The 18,058-nt window shown below is 44.7% G+C and overlaps 1 protein-coding gene across 2 annotated transcripts in view; it reads left to right on the top strand.

Annotated features, from left to right (window-relative positions):
- The window catches only part of Anp32b (acidic nuclear phosphoprotein 32 family member B), an 82,596-nt gene that overhangs the window by 45,259 nt on the left and 19,279 nt on the right, over nucleotides 1-18,058 (top strand). Inside the window, exon 1 of one of the 2 annotated variants that reach the window (XM_063224928.1) lies at nucleotides 10,654-11,022. The exons of the other annotated variant lie outside the window; for it this stretch is intronic. Coding sequence (XP_063080998.1) covers nucleotides 10,969-11,022 — 54 coding nt within the window. The 5' untranslated portion in view covers nucleotides 10,654-10,968. Of the gene's footprint in view, nucleotides 1-10,653; nucleotides 11,023-18,058 lie in introns of those variants that run through there. 2 annotated transcript variants of the gene reach the window in all.

Raw genomic sequence — 18,058 nt, 5'->3', positions numbered from 1 at the left:
CGCCTTATTGCTCCTAGCCCCATTACTGCTAATCTACTGTTTGCCTCTATGGATTTTTCCATTTAGGACATTTCATTAAATGGAACCATACAATGTATGGTCCTTTTGTATCCTGTTTGCTTCACTGAGCATGTTTTTGAGGTTTATTTATGTTGTACCATGAGTCAATAGTATTTCATTCTGTTCTGTAGCCAAATAACATTTCATGGTATAAATATGCCAATTTCCACTTACCAGTTTATCTACATTCAGGGTTGTTTCCATTTTATAACTATTACAACTAATGCTGCTGCAAGCATTTGCATACAAATTTTGTGTTGACATGCACTCTCAATTTCTTGGGAATTTACAGAATCTAAAAGTGAAACAGCTGGTTCAGGTGATGAGTCTACGCTCAACTTTTTGAGAGACAGCCAAAAAGTTTTCTAAAACAACTGCACCAAGCCAGGTGTGGTGGTGCATGCCTGTAATTCCAGCACTCAGAAGGCTGAGGCAGCTGAATGACAAGGAAAGACCCTGTATCTCCCCTACATAAATAGAATTTTTAAGAAATAAAACATCATTTTACATTCCTGCAAGCAATGCACAGAGGTATGAGGTTGTAACTCGTTGTCATTAAGGAGTAAATATGTGCATTTTTTTTCACACGTTTTTTGGCAGGTAATGAGGATTGAACACACGGCCTTCACACTGAGCTCCATCTATTTATTTTGAGGCAAGAGTGTGCTAAACTGCTTGAACTTGTGATCCTTGGCCTCCCAGAGTGCTGGGTTACAAGCATGAACAACACCCAGCTCTTCTCACTTTCTTAAAGTTACCGTTTGAAAAGCAAACATTTTTAATTTTGATGAAGTATAGCATCTATTTTCTCCTTGGCTGGTTGTTTTTGGTGACTCATCTGAGAAGGCTTTGCCAATTCAAGGTCACAAAGATTTATTCCTGTGTTTTCTTCTGAATCGTATCTCTTTAACTCTTGGTCTATAATCTATTTTGAGTTAACTTTTATAAGGTTAAGGAGTCCACATTATTATTATTATTTTTCGGTACCAAGGATCAAACTTGTGACCTCGTGCTTGCCAGGCAGACGCTTATGCTGCTAAGCTAAATCCCTAGCCCCAAGTCCACATGTTTGTGAGTGTGGATAAACAATTGTTCCAGTATCATCTGTTGAAAAGACTTTTCTTTCCTCTATTGAATTATTTTGGCAACTTCCTTGAAAACTAATTGGTGGAGCCAGGTATGATTGCACACACCTATAATTATAGCACCCAGGAGGCTGAGGAAGGAGGGTCTGTGTTTAAGGACAGCCTGAGCCTCAAAAAACCAAACCAAAAGAAAACAAAGAGAAGAAAGTAAACTAATTGGTTTTGTAAGTAATAATTCTTTGCTGAGGCTAGGATGAGAGGAAGACTTTACACTACTAATGGGAATATAAAAAGCAATACAGCCTCTGAAGGCAATTTGGGTATTTGAAATGTGTATACTTCTCATTCAGATAATTGTGTACCTAGGAATTTATTTCAAGGAATTTATCATTAAGATATTATATATAATAGTGAGAAGGAACTTAAATGTTTATTAGTAGGATACCAGGTGAATAAATGATATTGTGTCCATACAATAAATATGATTCATCTTTTAAAATGATGTACACACCAAGAGTGGTGACTCATGCTTATACTCCTAGATACTTGGGATTGAAAGCTGGAGGTGAGCCGAGACAATTTACCAAGACCCTGTCTCAAAATAAAGTTAAGAAGGCCATGGGTGTCCCTCCATGGTAGAGCATGTTTTCTTCAAAATAGCTGTTCACACCATCACAGATAATAAAATCAAACAATCCAGAATAAAACCATTCCAGTTAATGAATGAAAACATTAAAGGCTTCAAAGCAATATAATGGGAATCATGATTACCACATACTTTTATGTATTCTTACCATATCTTACACTAGGGAAACTATTCGGTATTTATACATGTGAGTTTGATTTATTTCGCTTATGAGTATGGTCTCAAGCTGCATCCATTTATTTATAAATATCTCAATATGATCATTCCTTATAGCTGAGTAGTACTCCATTGTATAAACATACCACATCTTTTTTATCCATTCCTCAGCTGATGGATACTTAGGTTGTTCTCAAGATCTGGCTATTACAAATTGTGCTGCTATAAACATGGGTGCACATATATCACTGTGGTATGATGTTTTCGGTTCTTCTGGGAATATGCCTAGAAGTGGAATAGCTGGAACAAATGGGACTTCCAATCCCAGCTTTTTGAGAAATCTCCAAACTGACCTCCACAATGGTTGCACCAGTCTACACTCCCACCAACAATGCAGGAGAGTTCCTTTTTCCCCACAGCTTCTCCAGCATTTGTTGTTGGTAGTTTTCTTGATCCTGGCCATTCTTTCAGGAGTGAGATGGAATCTCAGTGTGGTTTTAATTTGCATTTCTCTAATGAGTAATGGTAATGAACATTTTTTCATGTATTTGTTTGCCATTTGTATTTCTTCATCTGAGAATTGTATATTCATCTCAGATGCCCATTTTTGGATTGGGTCTTTGAATTTTGGGGGTCTAATTTTTTTTTAATTCTTTATATGTTTTAGACAGAAGTCCTTTGTCTGAGGGACAGTTCACTAAGATTTTGTCCCATTTTTTGGGTTTTCTTTTCACTATGCTGGAGATTTCATTTGACGTGCAGAAACTTTTTAATAAGATGTGATCCCAATTATTGATTTGGGGAAGTATTTCCCATGCAGTTTGATTCCTGTTCATGCATTCTCTACCTACCCCTATGTCTTCAAGGTTTTTACCCAGTTTATCTTCCAATAGATTTAGTGTTTCTGTTTTAATATTCAGATCTTTGATCCATTTAGATTTTAATTTAGTACATGGTGATAGGCATGCTGTAGTCTTAGTTTTTAGCATATGGAGAGCCAGTTTTTCCAACACCATTTATTAAAGAGACTGTCGTTCTTCCAGTGAACCTGTTTGGCCCCTTTATCAAAGATAAGGTAGTTGAGTGTGTTTGTAGTTGTTGTATCTTCTAATCTATTCCATTGATCTTCGGCTCTTTTTATTCCAATACCATGTTGATTTTCTACAGTTGCTTTGTAGTATAACTTCAAGTCAGAAAGCCTTTAGTTTGAACCCCACACCATCATCCTGTCCCCCAAAAAGATGAAGTAGATCTACTGGGTTTGAACAATCCCTGATCTATTGCTAAGTGGAAAAAAAAAAGCCTTACAGAATTCCATTTATAGCAGACTTCTGTTTACATACAAGTATGTATTTTACATTATGCATATACATTCATAGAGAAATAGCTTAAAAAATTCCACAGAAATGTTTAAGAGTGGTTCACTATAGGTAATGTGATTTTTTTATTCTTTTTCTTTCATTTGTTTGTTTATCAAACGTGGGCAGTCTATAGTGAGACAGGCTGCAGGTCTGGCCCCAGGCTTTGTCAGCATGACCAGAGTCACAGTTTGGTCACCTTCTGCTCTAGCCAGTCCTTCAAGCGGCACTGCCATCTCCCACTGCCATTCAGACTGCGACTGCAGAGCTTGCTGGGATCCGTGGGCAAACAGAGTCCAGACAAGCTGTCTTTCTGGTGCCTGTTTGTGTTTTGTGTATCAGAATACGTGTAGCCATTTATCTTTCTCTAAAAAGTTCCATCTCAAAACACAGTCTGCACAGCCTTGCTATTCTTTGGCCACCATTTTTTCAAGCCTTCTGCCTCAATGTACCTTTAATTTGTCGGTTCTTCAGGAAAGAGGGAACAGGGCAGACTTGACAATTCCAGTGGGCATAATGACTTGGCCTGTTCCTTCTATGTACTTCTGGGATGGCTACCTGTGGCCAGGGGTAGTCAGTCAGATGTACGAGTCTAAAAGTCAAGGGAAAAGCCTGGGCTAGCGCTGAGGGTATGACTGTGATAGAGTACTTGCCTCACATGTGAAAGGCTCCTGGGTTGATCCCCAGCACTGACTTACTACAAAGGCCATGCACCTGGCTCAGCCCAGATGCTGGATTCAGATGTCCAGTCTGTGACCAGCGAGTTCAGGACAGAGACTTCATGGCAAAGGGTGCAGAAGGAACCACTTAGTTCATGGCAGCAGGGGCATGGTGCCCTTTTATCCTTTATCCTTTTCTTGATGTTGCATGTATTTCCTTTTCTTTTTTTAATTACAAATATTTATTGAAAAGCAACTGTACTTCCACTTCACGGTAAGAAGCAAAAACAAAATGCATTGGTTACAACAGTATTATAATACAAAAGAGTGATAAATCTCACCATGAAAATTACAAGACATATACAAAAAACTAAAAAAAAATTACAGAGAAATTCAAATTTTCCAGAAACATTTTAAGGTAAAACACTGAAGATAACAATTTTTTTTTTTTGGTCTTTTTGAGGCAGGGTCTCACTATGTGGTTCAGGTTGGCCTTGGGCTTACTTTGGAGCCCAGGCTGGTCTTGAACTTGCAACAATCTGCCTACCTCAGCTTCCCAAGTGCAGGAATTACAGGAGTGCACCACCATGCCCAGCAAGATAACAATTTTCTATGAAAATCCACAAGACTTGAAATCATTAAAACAATTTTGAAAAGGAAGGAAAAACTTTGGAAGGCTAACATGAGATTATTTCTAAAACTAATATACATTTATAATATTTACTCTTTCAGCTTTGCATACTAGGGAGGCAATACCATCTATTTTCTTGTTCTTGTACTCAGAAAAAGAAATTTTCAGTCAGACATGGCGGTGCACAACTATAACCCCAACACTCTGGAGGCTGAGGCAGAAAGATGGAAAGTTTGAGCCAGCTGGGAACTTTAACAACTTAGTAAGACTGTCTCAAAAAAGTTATTTTTTAAAGGGCCGAGAATGTAGCTGAATGCAAAGGTGCTGGGTTCAATGCCCAATAACACACACACACACACACACACACACACACACACACACAAATTGATTTTGTAAAAGAATATTCTCAAGGAATCTATATTACAGAAGACTATTCAGTGGCATGGAAATATATTTAAAATACACTGTTAGCTGAAAATGGCAGGTTATGTTATCATCCTATTTTGGAAAAATATTTAAAATGTGTTATATACAGTATTTCCTAGATACTATGATAGTTTTTTCACTTCTTACTATTTCTGAAATAAGGGCATCTCTTATAATTGATACAAATATTTGATGCAGTAGGTTCCCCTCCCCTCCAGGCTCCAAAAAAGCTGTTATTGAACTGATGCTTCTCACAATCTGAGACTCGAGAAAGTGCCGTATGTGTGCAGAGAAAAAGACTGGAGGAACAGACACAAAAATGTAAGCAGAGCTTAGCCAGGGGCAGTCATTTTTATTTTCTTCTTTCTGTTTTAGTTTCCAAGATTGCTATAATACATACATACGTAGACACAAAGAGAAACCAAAAGCTAGGATTCCCTGATTTTTAAGGAATTAGAGTGCAAGGATATTTGGAAATTTGGCCTTTATCAAACAGCCTAATGAAACGAGGTGTGAAGACGCACACTTGAAATCTCAGCTACCCAGGAGCCTGAGATGGAAGGATCAGAAGCTAGAGGCCAGACTGAGCAACCTGGCAACACCCTTTCTCAAAATATAATAATTAAAAGATTGAGAGCCTGTAGCTTACTCGTTAAACACTTTCCTAGCAAGTACAGAGCCTGAATTCAGTTCCCAATAGAGAGCAAGAGCAAGAGCACGCAAATGAGAGAGAGAACCACCAAGAACACACTAGCAAATTATGGACCACGCAACCGGCTGCCTCAGCTGTGCCAGGGTCCAGAGTGAGGGAGGACAGACCCACTCTGGCTGAGGCGCTCCTGGCTGGGGAGGGGCAGATGAGGTGAGCCGCAGAACAGATGGTGGTATTCAATCAGCAGGAGACGAACTCAGATCAGTCTTCAATCCGTGAAGACAAGGGAACCCCTGTGTAGTCTGCAGAGGTCCAGATGGGAGGGGTGCTGGCTAATTATGGAGTAAGAGGCACTCAGCGATTTTCCAGTCTAGCTCAGGGGCATGTTTCAAGTTCTTCAAGAGAGACTAAGGGCTTGGGAAACAGATGAGTTGGACTCCTTGGAGAGTCACTTATACTGGTTTGGGTGAGTCCTTTTATCCTCAGCATGGAGGACAGGTGGAAGGTTGATGGTCACAGCTTGCTAATTCTGGAGGAGGCCAGTGAGCTCTGAGGCTCCAGACTTAGGGAGTGAAGAACTCAGGCTTACAGACTGTGGCAGGGCCCAAAAGGAGTGTGCCAGGCATTGGGCCTGGGAGGAGCCTCGCCTACATAATCACGTTTAATTAATGAGATGAACAGCCTGAGGCCGGAGAGCTTATGGGGTCTGTCCAACAGCACACAGGCAGTAAGTGAAAGAATGCATTCCCCTCTCACCACAGTCTTCACAAGTGGAAAAATCAAGGTAGGAGTGCACGCCTGGAATCCCAGCACTTGAGAAGCTAAGGAGGATCACTTGAGTTTGAGGCCAGCCTGAGCTACACAGTGAGTTCAAGCACAACCTGAATGGCACAGTGAGACCCCATCACAAAAAACAGAACAAAAATTACAAACAATACAATAAAAAAGGCATTGATCTTGGGCATACTAGACAAGTGCTCTAACACTGAGCTTCATCTTGGTCCTGTTTTATTTTTCTGAGTGATAGACTTTTTAAATTTTATACACTTTGCTATTGGCATATGTTTGTCGTCCACAATGATTACATTCAATTCATCCTGGGAAGTTAGTGCGTGTACTTTGTGTGTGTGTGTGTGTGTGTGTGAGTGTTTCTCTGCAGGGTCTCACTTTGTAGTTCAGTCCAGCCTTGAACTCAGTGACTCTCCTGCTTTTTCCTCCATCCCTCCAGTGCCACGTGTGTGCCACTGTGCCTGGTGCATGTAGATCTTAGTTTCCTTCTTAAAACAAGGAAAAGATGGTTTTTCAGAAGAGATGTGAGGACTAGTGGATCAAAGTAATGAGAACGAATCACAGGAAGCCTCTTGACAGAGAAATCCAGCTTCTTATTAGTTATGTGTAGCAAACCCACTTGGCTCCCTTCTGCCTCTTTCCTACACACTAAGATGGACTGCAGTCCTGTCTCAGGGAGCTTTGCCAGAATTAACTGTGAGGCAACACACACAAAAGTCTCACCACAGTCCCTGGTATAAAGACGGTACTTCATAAACATCAGACCTGACTCCTGGTAGTCAGCTCTCTTACGCTGCACCAGAAAGGCTGGCACCTACAGCTGGTCAAAGCGTAGAAAGGAACCTGGGTCCCGACAAAGCCTTTTAATGGAACTGGAGCGGCCTATGCAGTTGGAGGAATAGGATCTCATTCCTTAATACATTTTCACCTCAATATTTGCTTCTCCCTTTCCTTTGTGTCTATAATCTAAATTGCCTACATAGTAATTTTTAGCACATGACATTATTTTTCAACACAACACATTTAAAGGTATCTACTATGTTCCAGAGACGGGCTCCTACTCTTCCACTTTCTTTTTTCAGTGCTGGGGATCAACCCCTGGACCGTGGGCATGCTACCACAGGCATGCACAAGGTAGACCTTGGGCCCTACCATTGAGTTACACCCCCAGCCCTCTCTTCTCCATTCCCATCGTCAGAAATATTTGTATAAATTCACAGTCCATCCGAGCAGGTAGATCTTTCAGTGAATAACATTTGTTACCTCACTGCTCTAAACAGAGTTATACACACTTACACTGCAAAAACTCAAAGTCTTTGTTTTGCAGTAGTGGGGATTCATGTAGGGCTTCACCCTGAGCTATGTCTCAGCCCCTTTTTACATTTTACTTTTGAGATAGGGTCTAAATTGCTAATTTGCCCAGGTGGGGTCAAACTTAAGATCTTCCTGCCTCAGTCTCCCAGAGTGCTGGAATTACAGGCATATGGTACCATCCCTGGCCCAGAGGAAATTTCTTACCAGTATATATACATGTGTATGGTGAAAGGAAAAGAATGGCAATACTTAGTATTTAAAGAATACTAATTTTTGTCCTGACATTATGTATCACCTGCATATGCTGTTCTTACTAAAAAGAAAATGTGTTCGTTCTGTTCCAATAATTTGTAGGCTTGTTAAACCAAAGCCTGGGCAGGGCTTTTTCCTCTCATTTTCAGATTAAAGTTAGTGCACAGCCACAAAGTCTGTTAAAGTTTGAGTCATCTGAGGATTTGGTGTGGGGAGTAGGTCCAAGGAGTTACAAACCAGCTTACAGTGGTCACATACACACAGATCCTGATTACCAGGTAGTTTTAAGACTCAATGGAGGGTCAAAGCTTGGCTTTACTAGATATTTTTATACTTGTTGGGCAAATACTGTCATCAATGGTAGTAAAAAGAAATCTCCCCATAGTTTATCCTCCCTAACAGTTTTCACTTTTCCTTAGTCCCTTCAGGCCCTTATTCAAGGCTATAAATCCATGGACTAAATAACTGCAAAGTAGATACAAATTATATATTGGGTCTTTATCACATAGAGATATACGTGCCCAAATAATGTTAAGTACAACATTTAAAACCAGAGCCCCTCCAGCCTCTGGAATGACAAGTCCCATAGGCTCTGGCAGGGCAGTGAGACACACCCTGTTCTGCCTGTGTTATTTATGTCTCTGGCAGTGAAGCCCCTGACAAAGAAGCATGTCACTGGAACACATGCTCTTTGTTCACTGAGGTGCATGCCAGCACCGGCTGTGTAAGGCGGCACAGTGCCCTGTCTGTGTCTCTCCTCTTTTAGCTCTTTTGCTTTTTTTTTTTATTTGCTGGGCATTGTGGCTATGTTTATTAATTACTTTGTAGCTTAGTCTTATAAGACATACATGTATCTTGTAAGCTATATACCACACTGGCAAAGAGTCCTTTTATCTCCCAGAGTGCCCTACAGAGGGCAGGGTCTTGAAATGTGTCCTGAACCTCCCCTAAATCAAGCTACCAGCTTACTACCCATTCCCGTGAGCACACACTTGTACAGTCAGGGTTCCTTCAGTATCTTTCCTTCATCTGCAAGACGATACCTGCATGTTTTTTAGTATTAAAGGCCCTCTGCAGCTGTTGTCAACCTACTGTCCCAAAGCAGGAGCTCCACACTATGACTGCAGGCCAGGTTGACTGCTGTCGGGCAGAGACAACAGCCTTCAGAGCCAGACAATCTGGGTTTGACCTGGAGCTCCACCTCTTGTTGGCCATGCTGTCTATCAAGTTCTTTATCTGTTCAGTGATTACCCTACTTCCCAGGTTATTTGGAGATTAAATGAGCAATGTATCAAGGCCCTAGGATGCTAAATAACAGCCTGTTAGCTCTGGGTGTGACTTGGTAGTTTTTGTAAAAGCTTCAGTGCACAGCTCCAGGATCCCCAGGACCACAGTTACACACTTCTTGTGACACTGTAGAGAACACACCCTTGTCATATTCCCTTGTCCTAAATTTGTCTGTTAAGACTGCAATGAAGTTAGGAAGCTACACACTGGAAAGTTTTGCCTTTTCCATAACTCTAAAAACCTTCCTCTTTGTTAATTCACTGAAGTGTTGGGGGTTTTTTGTTTGTTTTTGTTTTGACAGGGTCTCAGGATGTAGCCCGGGGTAGCCTGGAATTTAGGTAATCCTCCTGCCGCATTTTGAGTGCTGGGATTACACGTGTGCACCACCACACCCGGCTCGGTGAACACTTTAAAAACTGGTATAAACTGGTTTAAAATTCTGACTGGACTGGTTACACTAAGGCAAGATGGGAAAGGGGATGAGGAGCTTCCTTAGAATCTTAGATTAATACACAGGATCTTTTAAAATTCTCTTTTCACTCTTTTAGGCCTTATGTCTATGGGTCTCTGATGTGACAACACTATGTAGTTACCTTCTTTAAGCTGAGCTTAATTTTAAGGTTGCTCACCCATGGTCTGCAAAGCACTCTTCCCAGCCTGGTGCTCTTCGAGCACTCTTCGAGCCCCGCAATGACAAAGGCTGCCTGCCAGGCCTGATCCAAACGAAGACCACTGAGAATTTACACTCATAGAGGTACCCTAAGGAGTTAAAAGTCTGGGCGGAAAAACTGAAGCCTCATTACAGATCCTAGTTGTTTCCTTCCTGAGCTCAAATTAAAAAGCTAAGGAAAAGAAAGACGCGACACAGATCCTTCGAAACCCTGGTGGCTGTTGGAAGGCTTGGCCAGGGGCGGCCCTACAGGAGTAGCCCCCTACTCCGCCCGTGCCAGGCGGTTCAACTCCGGCCCGCAGCGACGACGCCGTGGAGCCGGGGTCCTGGTGGTGGCACTTCCGACGTCATTCGGCCAAGGGTTCAGGATCCCGACTGGGGTGGCGCAGAGGTGACTCCCAAAACCTCTGCCCAAGCAGTCTTTCCTTCTCGTCGGGCAGACTCTGGGCGCCTCTGCGGACGGACGTGGGCCAGCGACCCCGTGGGCTCCCCCAGCGATATCCCGCAGACCCCGCAGCGGGCGCAAAGGCGGGAAGGTCTTACATCAGCCGCCCCACGTGCGGCGGAGAGAGGGGGCGGCCGCCCCGGCTGCGCAGTCCCAGCCTCCGCCCCGCCCCCTCCCGCCAGTCCTGCTGCAGCCGCAGCCGCCGAGCCGAGCGGCGCCGCGCGGGCCCGAGTGGAGCCGAGCAGCCGCTGCGCCGCGTCGCCGGTTTAAGCGCAGTGCAGGGCCGCGGCCGGGGGCGGCGGTAGTGAGGCCAGCGCTACACTCCAGCCCCCTTTTCCCTCCATGGTTTCTCCCCGCTCCCGCGAGTAAGTTGGCTCCGGGGGCTCCGCTCGCTCGTCCTCTCGCACGGCACACGCCGGCCGCCACCGCTGCCGCGAGCAGACCCCTTCCGACGGCCCTCGCCGCGCAGGCCGGGACGCCTCTCCCCCCTCCGCCCCCGCCGCGGAAAGTTAAGTTTGAAGAGGGGGGACGAGGGAACATGGACATGAAGAAGAGGATCCACCTGGAGCTGAGGAACCGGACCCCGGCAGCTGTAAGCAGAACCCTTAGGGCGCCCGCGCCCCCGATGACTTGCACGTAATGGTGGCCACCTGCGGGGCGCGGGTTCGCCGGCCGCGGCGCGGGGAAGGGCGCAGCTCGCGGGTTTGGACGCGGAAGGCGGGCGGGCGGTGCGGAGGGGGGAGCGAGCGCGCGGGCATTAACTCTTTGGCGCCCGCGGAAGGCGGCGGGTGGGGGAAAGCAAACTTTGAGCTGCTCGCCCGCCCGGGTCCTCTCGCGGAGGGAGTGCGTGTGTGTGTGGCCGGCGGCGAGGGAGGGAGGGAGCGGGGTTGTGTAACGCTGGGAGCCATGTTTGCAGCCTCCCGGGATGCGCGGCCGGGCCTGCCGAGAACCTCTCCTCCTGCCCCCGCCGGCCGGACCGGGCTCCGCTCGCCCCCGGCCCTGCGAGGAAGTGCGCTGGCGGGCGGGAGCCCAGGGGCCGGACCTCGTGGGCAGCGCTGGCGGGGCCCAGGAGGAGTCCTGCCTTTAGACGGGCCGCGCAGCCCCGTGGGCGCTGGGGCCTGGGCGGGCGCGGCCTGGCGCGCGGGGCGGGGGAGGGGTGGTGGAGGTGGCGCAACCGCCTCCCCTCCCGAGGCCAAGTTTGAAAAAAGGACGCGGTTCCCGCCATTTTTGAAGCCTAAAAATAAAACTCCGTACCCTGCTCCCCTCACTCTCTTCAAGCTCTCGGCCTTGTTGACGGCCGCCGCCGCAGGTCGGCCCCAGTACACCCGCGGCGCTGCGCCCTCCCCTCTCCGCGGCGGCGGCGGCAGCGCCGCCGCACGCGGGCCCCTGACCTAGGAGCCTGGCCCTTCGGGGTGGGCGGGCGGCGGCCCCGCGCGCCGACTGAGGCGCGCCACAGCGCCATGTTGGCGGGTGCCGTCTCCCTCCGCCGGATGAGCCGGCCCTGGCCGCCGCAGTTCGGCTCGCTCTTGCGGGAGCGGTGGAGCCGCGCTCGGTCGTCGCCGGCTCATCTTGCGGGGACACAGCCGGCCTCCTCCCCTTCTTAAAAGGGCGACGGCCTCCGCCTGGCCTGGCGCGCGGCGTTCGGCGTTTCAGCCCCGCACGTGCTCGAGACCGCGTGTGCGGGGCGGGCGGTGGGACGAGCGCGCCTCCCCCGGCTCGGTGCCGCCTGACCCTCGCGAGGGAGCGGCTCTCCGGCCTTGGGGAGCCTGGGAGCGGCCGTCTGCCCTGGCCAGCAGGAGGCCGCCGTTCGCGCCCGCAGGTGGCGGTGGTTAGCAAGTTGCGAACTTAAGCGGTTGCAGGCCAGGTGTAGCCCGCGTGCTTTGTGTCCTGGTCCCTGGGCCTCAGCAGCCGCCGGGCTTTGGGGCGGCGGCCGGTCCCCGGGCCCGGGGGGGGCGGGACTGGGGCGCGCGCTCCCAGCGGCCGGCAGTCAGACATTTTGTGCCCGCCACGTGCTGGGTAGTCAGTGGTTAGACGTCTCGGGAGCCACTTACAGCTGGGTTCTCACCTCGAGTTTTACCTATAAATTTTTCCGTACAATATACGCAGTAACCGCATGCATCCAAATTTCGCGTAGGGAAAGTACATACGTGGCTCTTAAGAATGCTGAAATTTAGAATTTAGGGCTGGGGCTATAGCTAAGTGTGGTAAGTTCTTTTGGATTCCATTACCTGTGGGACCAAACAAAATTAAATGTAGAATTTGGGTTCTTTAACATTTGCTGAGTCTAAAAACTCATTACAATGCTCCTAGATTTTTGTTCTCTTTGGAAATACAGCTGGCCTGGCGTTCTGTACAGTATATGAGTTAACATATTGCTTTAAAAAATGTATGCATGTTAATTTTTCCAACTGTCTTATCAAAAACATGTCAGACCCATGTGACTAATTAAAAGTAAAGAATCAGTTTGTGGCTCATTCTATATGCATTTGGAGCGCCTCAAAGCAACAAGTAGTGGATACTGTGTTGGACGCCACTGGCTTTGAGAACCGGCTAGCTTACTAAATTTTTGTCTTTTTGAGACGGTCTTGGTACGCGGTTCAGGCAGACCATGTGCTCACTTTGTAGCCCAGTCTGATCTTGAACTTGGAATGATCCTCCTGCCTCAGCCTCCCAAGTGCTGGGATTAAAGGCATGCGTCACCACACCCAGCTTATTAAACATTTAAGTCCACTATGCCAGGATTTGGGAAACCAGTATACACAGACGGGAAGTAGCCACTACCCTCTGGGAGAATTAGACCATAGGAGCACCAAATGCCTGTTGCACTCAGCCTGGTTAGAGGGTGACCTGAGAGGTAACCAAGCTAGTGGGAATAGTGGGAGGGAAACCTCTGACAATTAGGCTCACCTGTCTGTCTATAGGAAAGGTGTACCTAAAACTTGACGGAGGAAAAAAAATGCTGTAGACTTCCTCCGCTTTATTGAAACTGAACTCAGGACCTCACACTTGGCAGGCCTTTCACTGAGCTGTATCCCTAATCCAAATGCTGTCGGTTTTTTTTTTTTTTTTTTTTTTTAATTTACAAGGAGTTTTAAAGTGTTTTTGCACAAGGGCATAGGCCTTAAGGCAAATGTAAAGTTCCAAGATGATCCCTTTAAAATCAGTTTAGACACACTACACCTTTTGCATGGTATGGTATAAAATACTTACATGAGGCTACAGAAGTCATTGTTAATACTCTAGGCTGTTAATGAGTTAGGTTTGATCTGTGGGCCCCTGCATACTCTTTGTCATTTGGGGAAACAGGAAAATCCCACTGTCTCATGGAATGCACTATTTTGGTTTGAAATGGATGCTCTGAAATATAGGATAGTGTATTGCATAGTTGACCTTTGATTTCAAAGTCACAGGTTTTTATTGTGGAGTATTGTGTTTTATGTTGAGGTTAGAAGACCTAGGTTAACACTTCATAATAGCTTGTGTTTTTTGGTCCAGAGTGTATGAGTGCAGTAGGTTCATTTCATAGGCTACTGTGCTCCTGTTTCTTAGAAATACAGATATGCTTATTTCCCCATGGGAGGGATCATAAATAACAATTTTTTCTAAGTTTAAAAACTTGTAAATCACTATTCTCATTTTAAAGTAAGAGTGGTTACCATTCCACCACTCATATGTAGTAAGCAAGAATAGGAAATGTGTTTTGGTTTTGGTTTGTTTTTTGATGCTATGGTTAAACCAAGGGCCTCATGTGTGCTAAGTGTGAGCTAGCTATGAACTGCATTCCCAGAGCTATGAAATATTTTCTGTAAACTTTGTTGAAATAAATCGGTTTTCCTGTTTTGTTTCCAGTCAGGGTCTTTATGTAATTTAGGCTGTCATTGACATCACATTGACAGCCTGAGGCCCAGGCTGGCCTCAAACTCTTGGTTGATCTTCCTGCCTCAGACTCCCAAGTGCTAGGATTATAAGTGTGTGCCATCATGCTGGGCTGTTGAGAATAAATTGTGCAGTGCTGGAACATACTTTGTGTACCACAAAAATTCGGTGGTATAGTCTGTGAGGTGAGAAGGTGCTGATATGCAGTAGCAAGACACTTTGTTTTTTTGAAACAGGGTCTCCTTATGTAGTTCAACTGGCCTTGAAGTCACTATGTAACCCAGGGTGGCATCCAGCCTTTGGCAGTCGTTTCTGCCTCAGCTTCCAGAGTGCTGGAATTATTGACGTATGCTACCATGCCCAGCAGTAGCAAGATACAAACCACATTTAGATGTGTTCCAAAATTGGTAATATCTTCTCTTTCTTATGAAGTTTCCATTATATTAAGTGAAAGTGCTGTGTTTACTGTGAGCACCTGTATCTAGGGACAACTAGCTTTCATATTAATACACTGTTAAAATTTGTCATTCAGAGTTAACCAAGTAGTTTCTTTCTGAGGGTTAAAAAAGTCTAAGCCCATATAAAACAGAATGCTGTATGCTGGACCAGTGGTGGTGAATCTCTTAGAGCTTTCCGTGGTCAACAGCCTGCTGCCACCATGCTAGGCTGCAATGTTTCATACACTTTTAATAATAGTCTTTGTTAGTCCTAGTTCATCAGGAGAAGAAATTAGATTTTTTGTAGTTTGTGCTTTCCTTTTTTGCCCCCTCCCAATATCTATTGTTAACTGTAATATAATTTTGAACTCAATTGGACATTCTAATTGGTTGCATAGCAACTAATTGGGGTGTTTCCATTGTGTAAATAATATGTCTTTGTTGGAGAAAAATTAGATACAGATAAGCCAAAATATAGATATGCAGAAAGAAGAAATCACACAGACACCCTACCTCTATACATTTTGATGAGTAGTCAGCCCATCGAGGTATTTTATTTTATTTATTGCAAATTTTGGTTCATGTGTGTGCTGTCTTGTCACCCCTCGCCCCTGGCAGTACTGAAAATTGAACCCAGGGCCTTTACACTGAGCTACATACCCATCCCTTTTTATTATTTGAGAAAAGATCTTGCTCGGTTGCCCAGGCTGGGCTGGAATTTGTGATCCTTTTGCGTCAGCCTCCCAAATCCTGGGATTACAGGCATGTACCACTATTTCTGATTACCTTTTTAAAAGTTAATACAATGAGGGCCAGGGATTTAGCTCAGTGGCCTAAGTGCCTTCCTGGCAAGTTCGAGGTTATGAGTTTGATCCCCGGTACCACAAAAAAATAAAATAATAATAATGTGAGTATCTTTACCTCTCTGTCACTGTTCTACTATTTTACAACCTCATTGGTTTTTGTTTCATTTTGTTTTGTTTTTGAGGCAGGGTCTCACTTTGTAGTGCTGTGATAGCCTCACCATAGTAGTGACCCTCCTGCCTCGGCCTCGGCTTTGGAGGCAGGATTACAAGCACATACACACCCAGTTTACAACCTCATTGTTAATGTCTGCTTAGATCATAATTTAAGCATTCCTTTAGATGGTTCAGAGGTTTTTCTCCTGCCAAATTGCCTTTTACAATTGTTCCTTTCTTTTGCTCTGAGGTAAAAAAATTTTTTTAGAAACCCAGTGCAAGGGGCTGGGGATTTAGCTCAGCAGGCATAAGCGCCTGCCTGCCTTGTTGTGAGTTCAATCCCGGGTACCGATAAAAAAGGAAAAAGACAAAAAAAAAAAAAAAAAAAAAAAAAAAAAAAAGAAACCCAGTGCAAAGAACTTGGGTTTGGTTTCCAAAACCAAAAGGAAAAAAACATTTCCTTTTTTGTATATCAACCAGTATGATAAGGGTGTTTCCTTCTTGCAAATGGTTCAGATAATAAAGACATTTGAGAACCACCAATATAAAGCTTTTCTGTTTTGAAAACGTTCTTTTAAACTACTAGCCCAGTAAGTTTGAACATTGGCACAAAATGATGGCAGTTATAAGGACTGTAGGAATTGCCTTGTTACGGATACATTTTTTGATTCTTTTACTTACTGTGGCAATTGTGTTACTTTCTAAATAAAGGAATTGATTGATAACTCAGTACTTAATTCAGAGTAGTTGGGAGAGTGGCAAGTTGGAAAGAATGTAAGGGAGGAAAGACCATAGGACCGCAGTACAGTTCAGAGTTTTCAGTAAAAAGCTTCAGTCAACAAATACAAGAGTTAGGAAGTGTGGCTTTGTTTAGCTGTTTGCCTTATATTGATACTTGAGAAAAAGCAATTTTAATTGGGGAGAATGAGCGGTAAAAATGAATGAATGAAAAATGTGAATTTAGCCTGAAAAGTTAAACTGTCTGTCTTGGAGCAGAGAGCTAACTCTTTGTTGGACCAAATGCTTTCCTGAGTTGTGGGCACAGTTGTACAAGTGCCTGCCCAGCCTTCCCTCCTCAGCTAGCAGCCTTTTTGGACTTGGAAAATACTAAGAAAGTAGGGATTAGAAGTTTTGGTTTATTCTGGATCTCCATTGGGAGAGGGGTTTTATTGGCTAAACCCCACCAGCCATCCCAAAAGTGCCCTCTTTCAAAGCTCTTCCCTCCCTTGCAAAGCAGTCTAGATCTCTTTATACCAGAGAAAAAAATGGGAGAGAGAGGAGGCCTAGTTATTGTCTCTGTGGAAACCTAGAGTTTGGTATGAAGATTATTTTAAATGGAAGACATTAGAGATTCAACAGACAAAGAAGCGTACTTCTAGCTTATTTTACTAAAAGCAAACTCAATAAATGAACACTAACAAATTCACTTTTGGTGTCCCTCTGGTTTCAGGAGAGACAATGATCAAAATGTGTCATATGTGAATCCCCTTTCTGGGGTAGTTTTCAAGTCTGTTAAGACAGACCACTAGGTGTGGTGGTGCACACCTGTAACACCATCACTCCAGAGGCTGAGGCAAGAGGGTAGGTAGTTCTAAGTGTGAGACCAGTCTGAACTGCATAGCAAGACCCTGTTTTTTAAAAAACAAAACATAACTGTGGTGTTTTGTTTTTGTTTTTGTTTTTACAGTGTTGTAAACACTAGCTTTAAAAAAACTTTTTGAGACAGACTCACATTGTAGTCCCGATTGGTCATTAGCATAGGCTGTCGGCCTAACCCTCTAGAGCGCCAGGATCCAGGTGTGTGCATGCCACCACAGTTCTCCCCCACCATTTGTTCTCTAAAGAGGTGGTCTCTTCTCTATCCTAAATTTGGTATGTAAGCCCCTGAGATTCTGACTCTGAGTTCTCTATAAGTTAATATGTATGTATGTTGTACATTCTTTTCTATCAGTTTCATCAGTTGATTTACAAGCCTAAGGCACTGACTGTTAGGGCAAGTTTTTTCCTCCCTTGACCTTAATTGCTGCTACATTGTTGCTAAAACTATCTGAGAGCAGAACATCTTTTGCCAAGATTCTGTTTAGACCTTTAAACAAGCTAAAAGGCTAGCAGTGGAGCTTTCAGACTTGCTCTATTTGAGTGCAGTCCACAGTGAATCTCTGCCTTGTTGTCTGCATCACATAGTATTTCCCAGTAGTTCATCTTACTGGGCCTCTGAAGCTGTCCTCTAGAGGGTAGCACATTACTTTCTTAGTCTTCTTGGAAAAAACCAAAGGACACTGCCAGCCCCCTTCCCCTGGCCTTTGTTTTGTTTTGTTTTGTTTTGTTTTGTTTTGTTTTGTTTTGAGGCAGAATC

Source organism: Cavia porcellus, unplaced genomic scaffold, assembly GCF_034190915.1.
Source record: "Cavia porcellus strain 051 isolate PalLab524CR breed Dunkin Hartley unplaced genomic scaffold, mCavPor4.1 scaffold_1, whole genome shotgun sequence".
Taxonomy (NCBI): Eukaryota; Metazoa; Chordata; class Mammalia; order Rodentia; family Caviidae; genus Cavia; species Cavia porcellus.
This window is presented reverse-complemented; position numbering and strand designations above follow the sequence as displayed.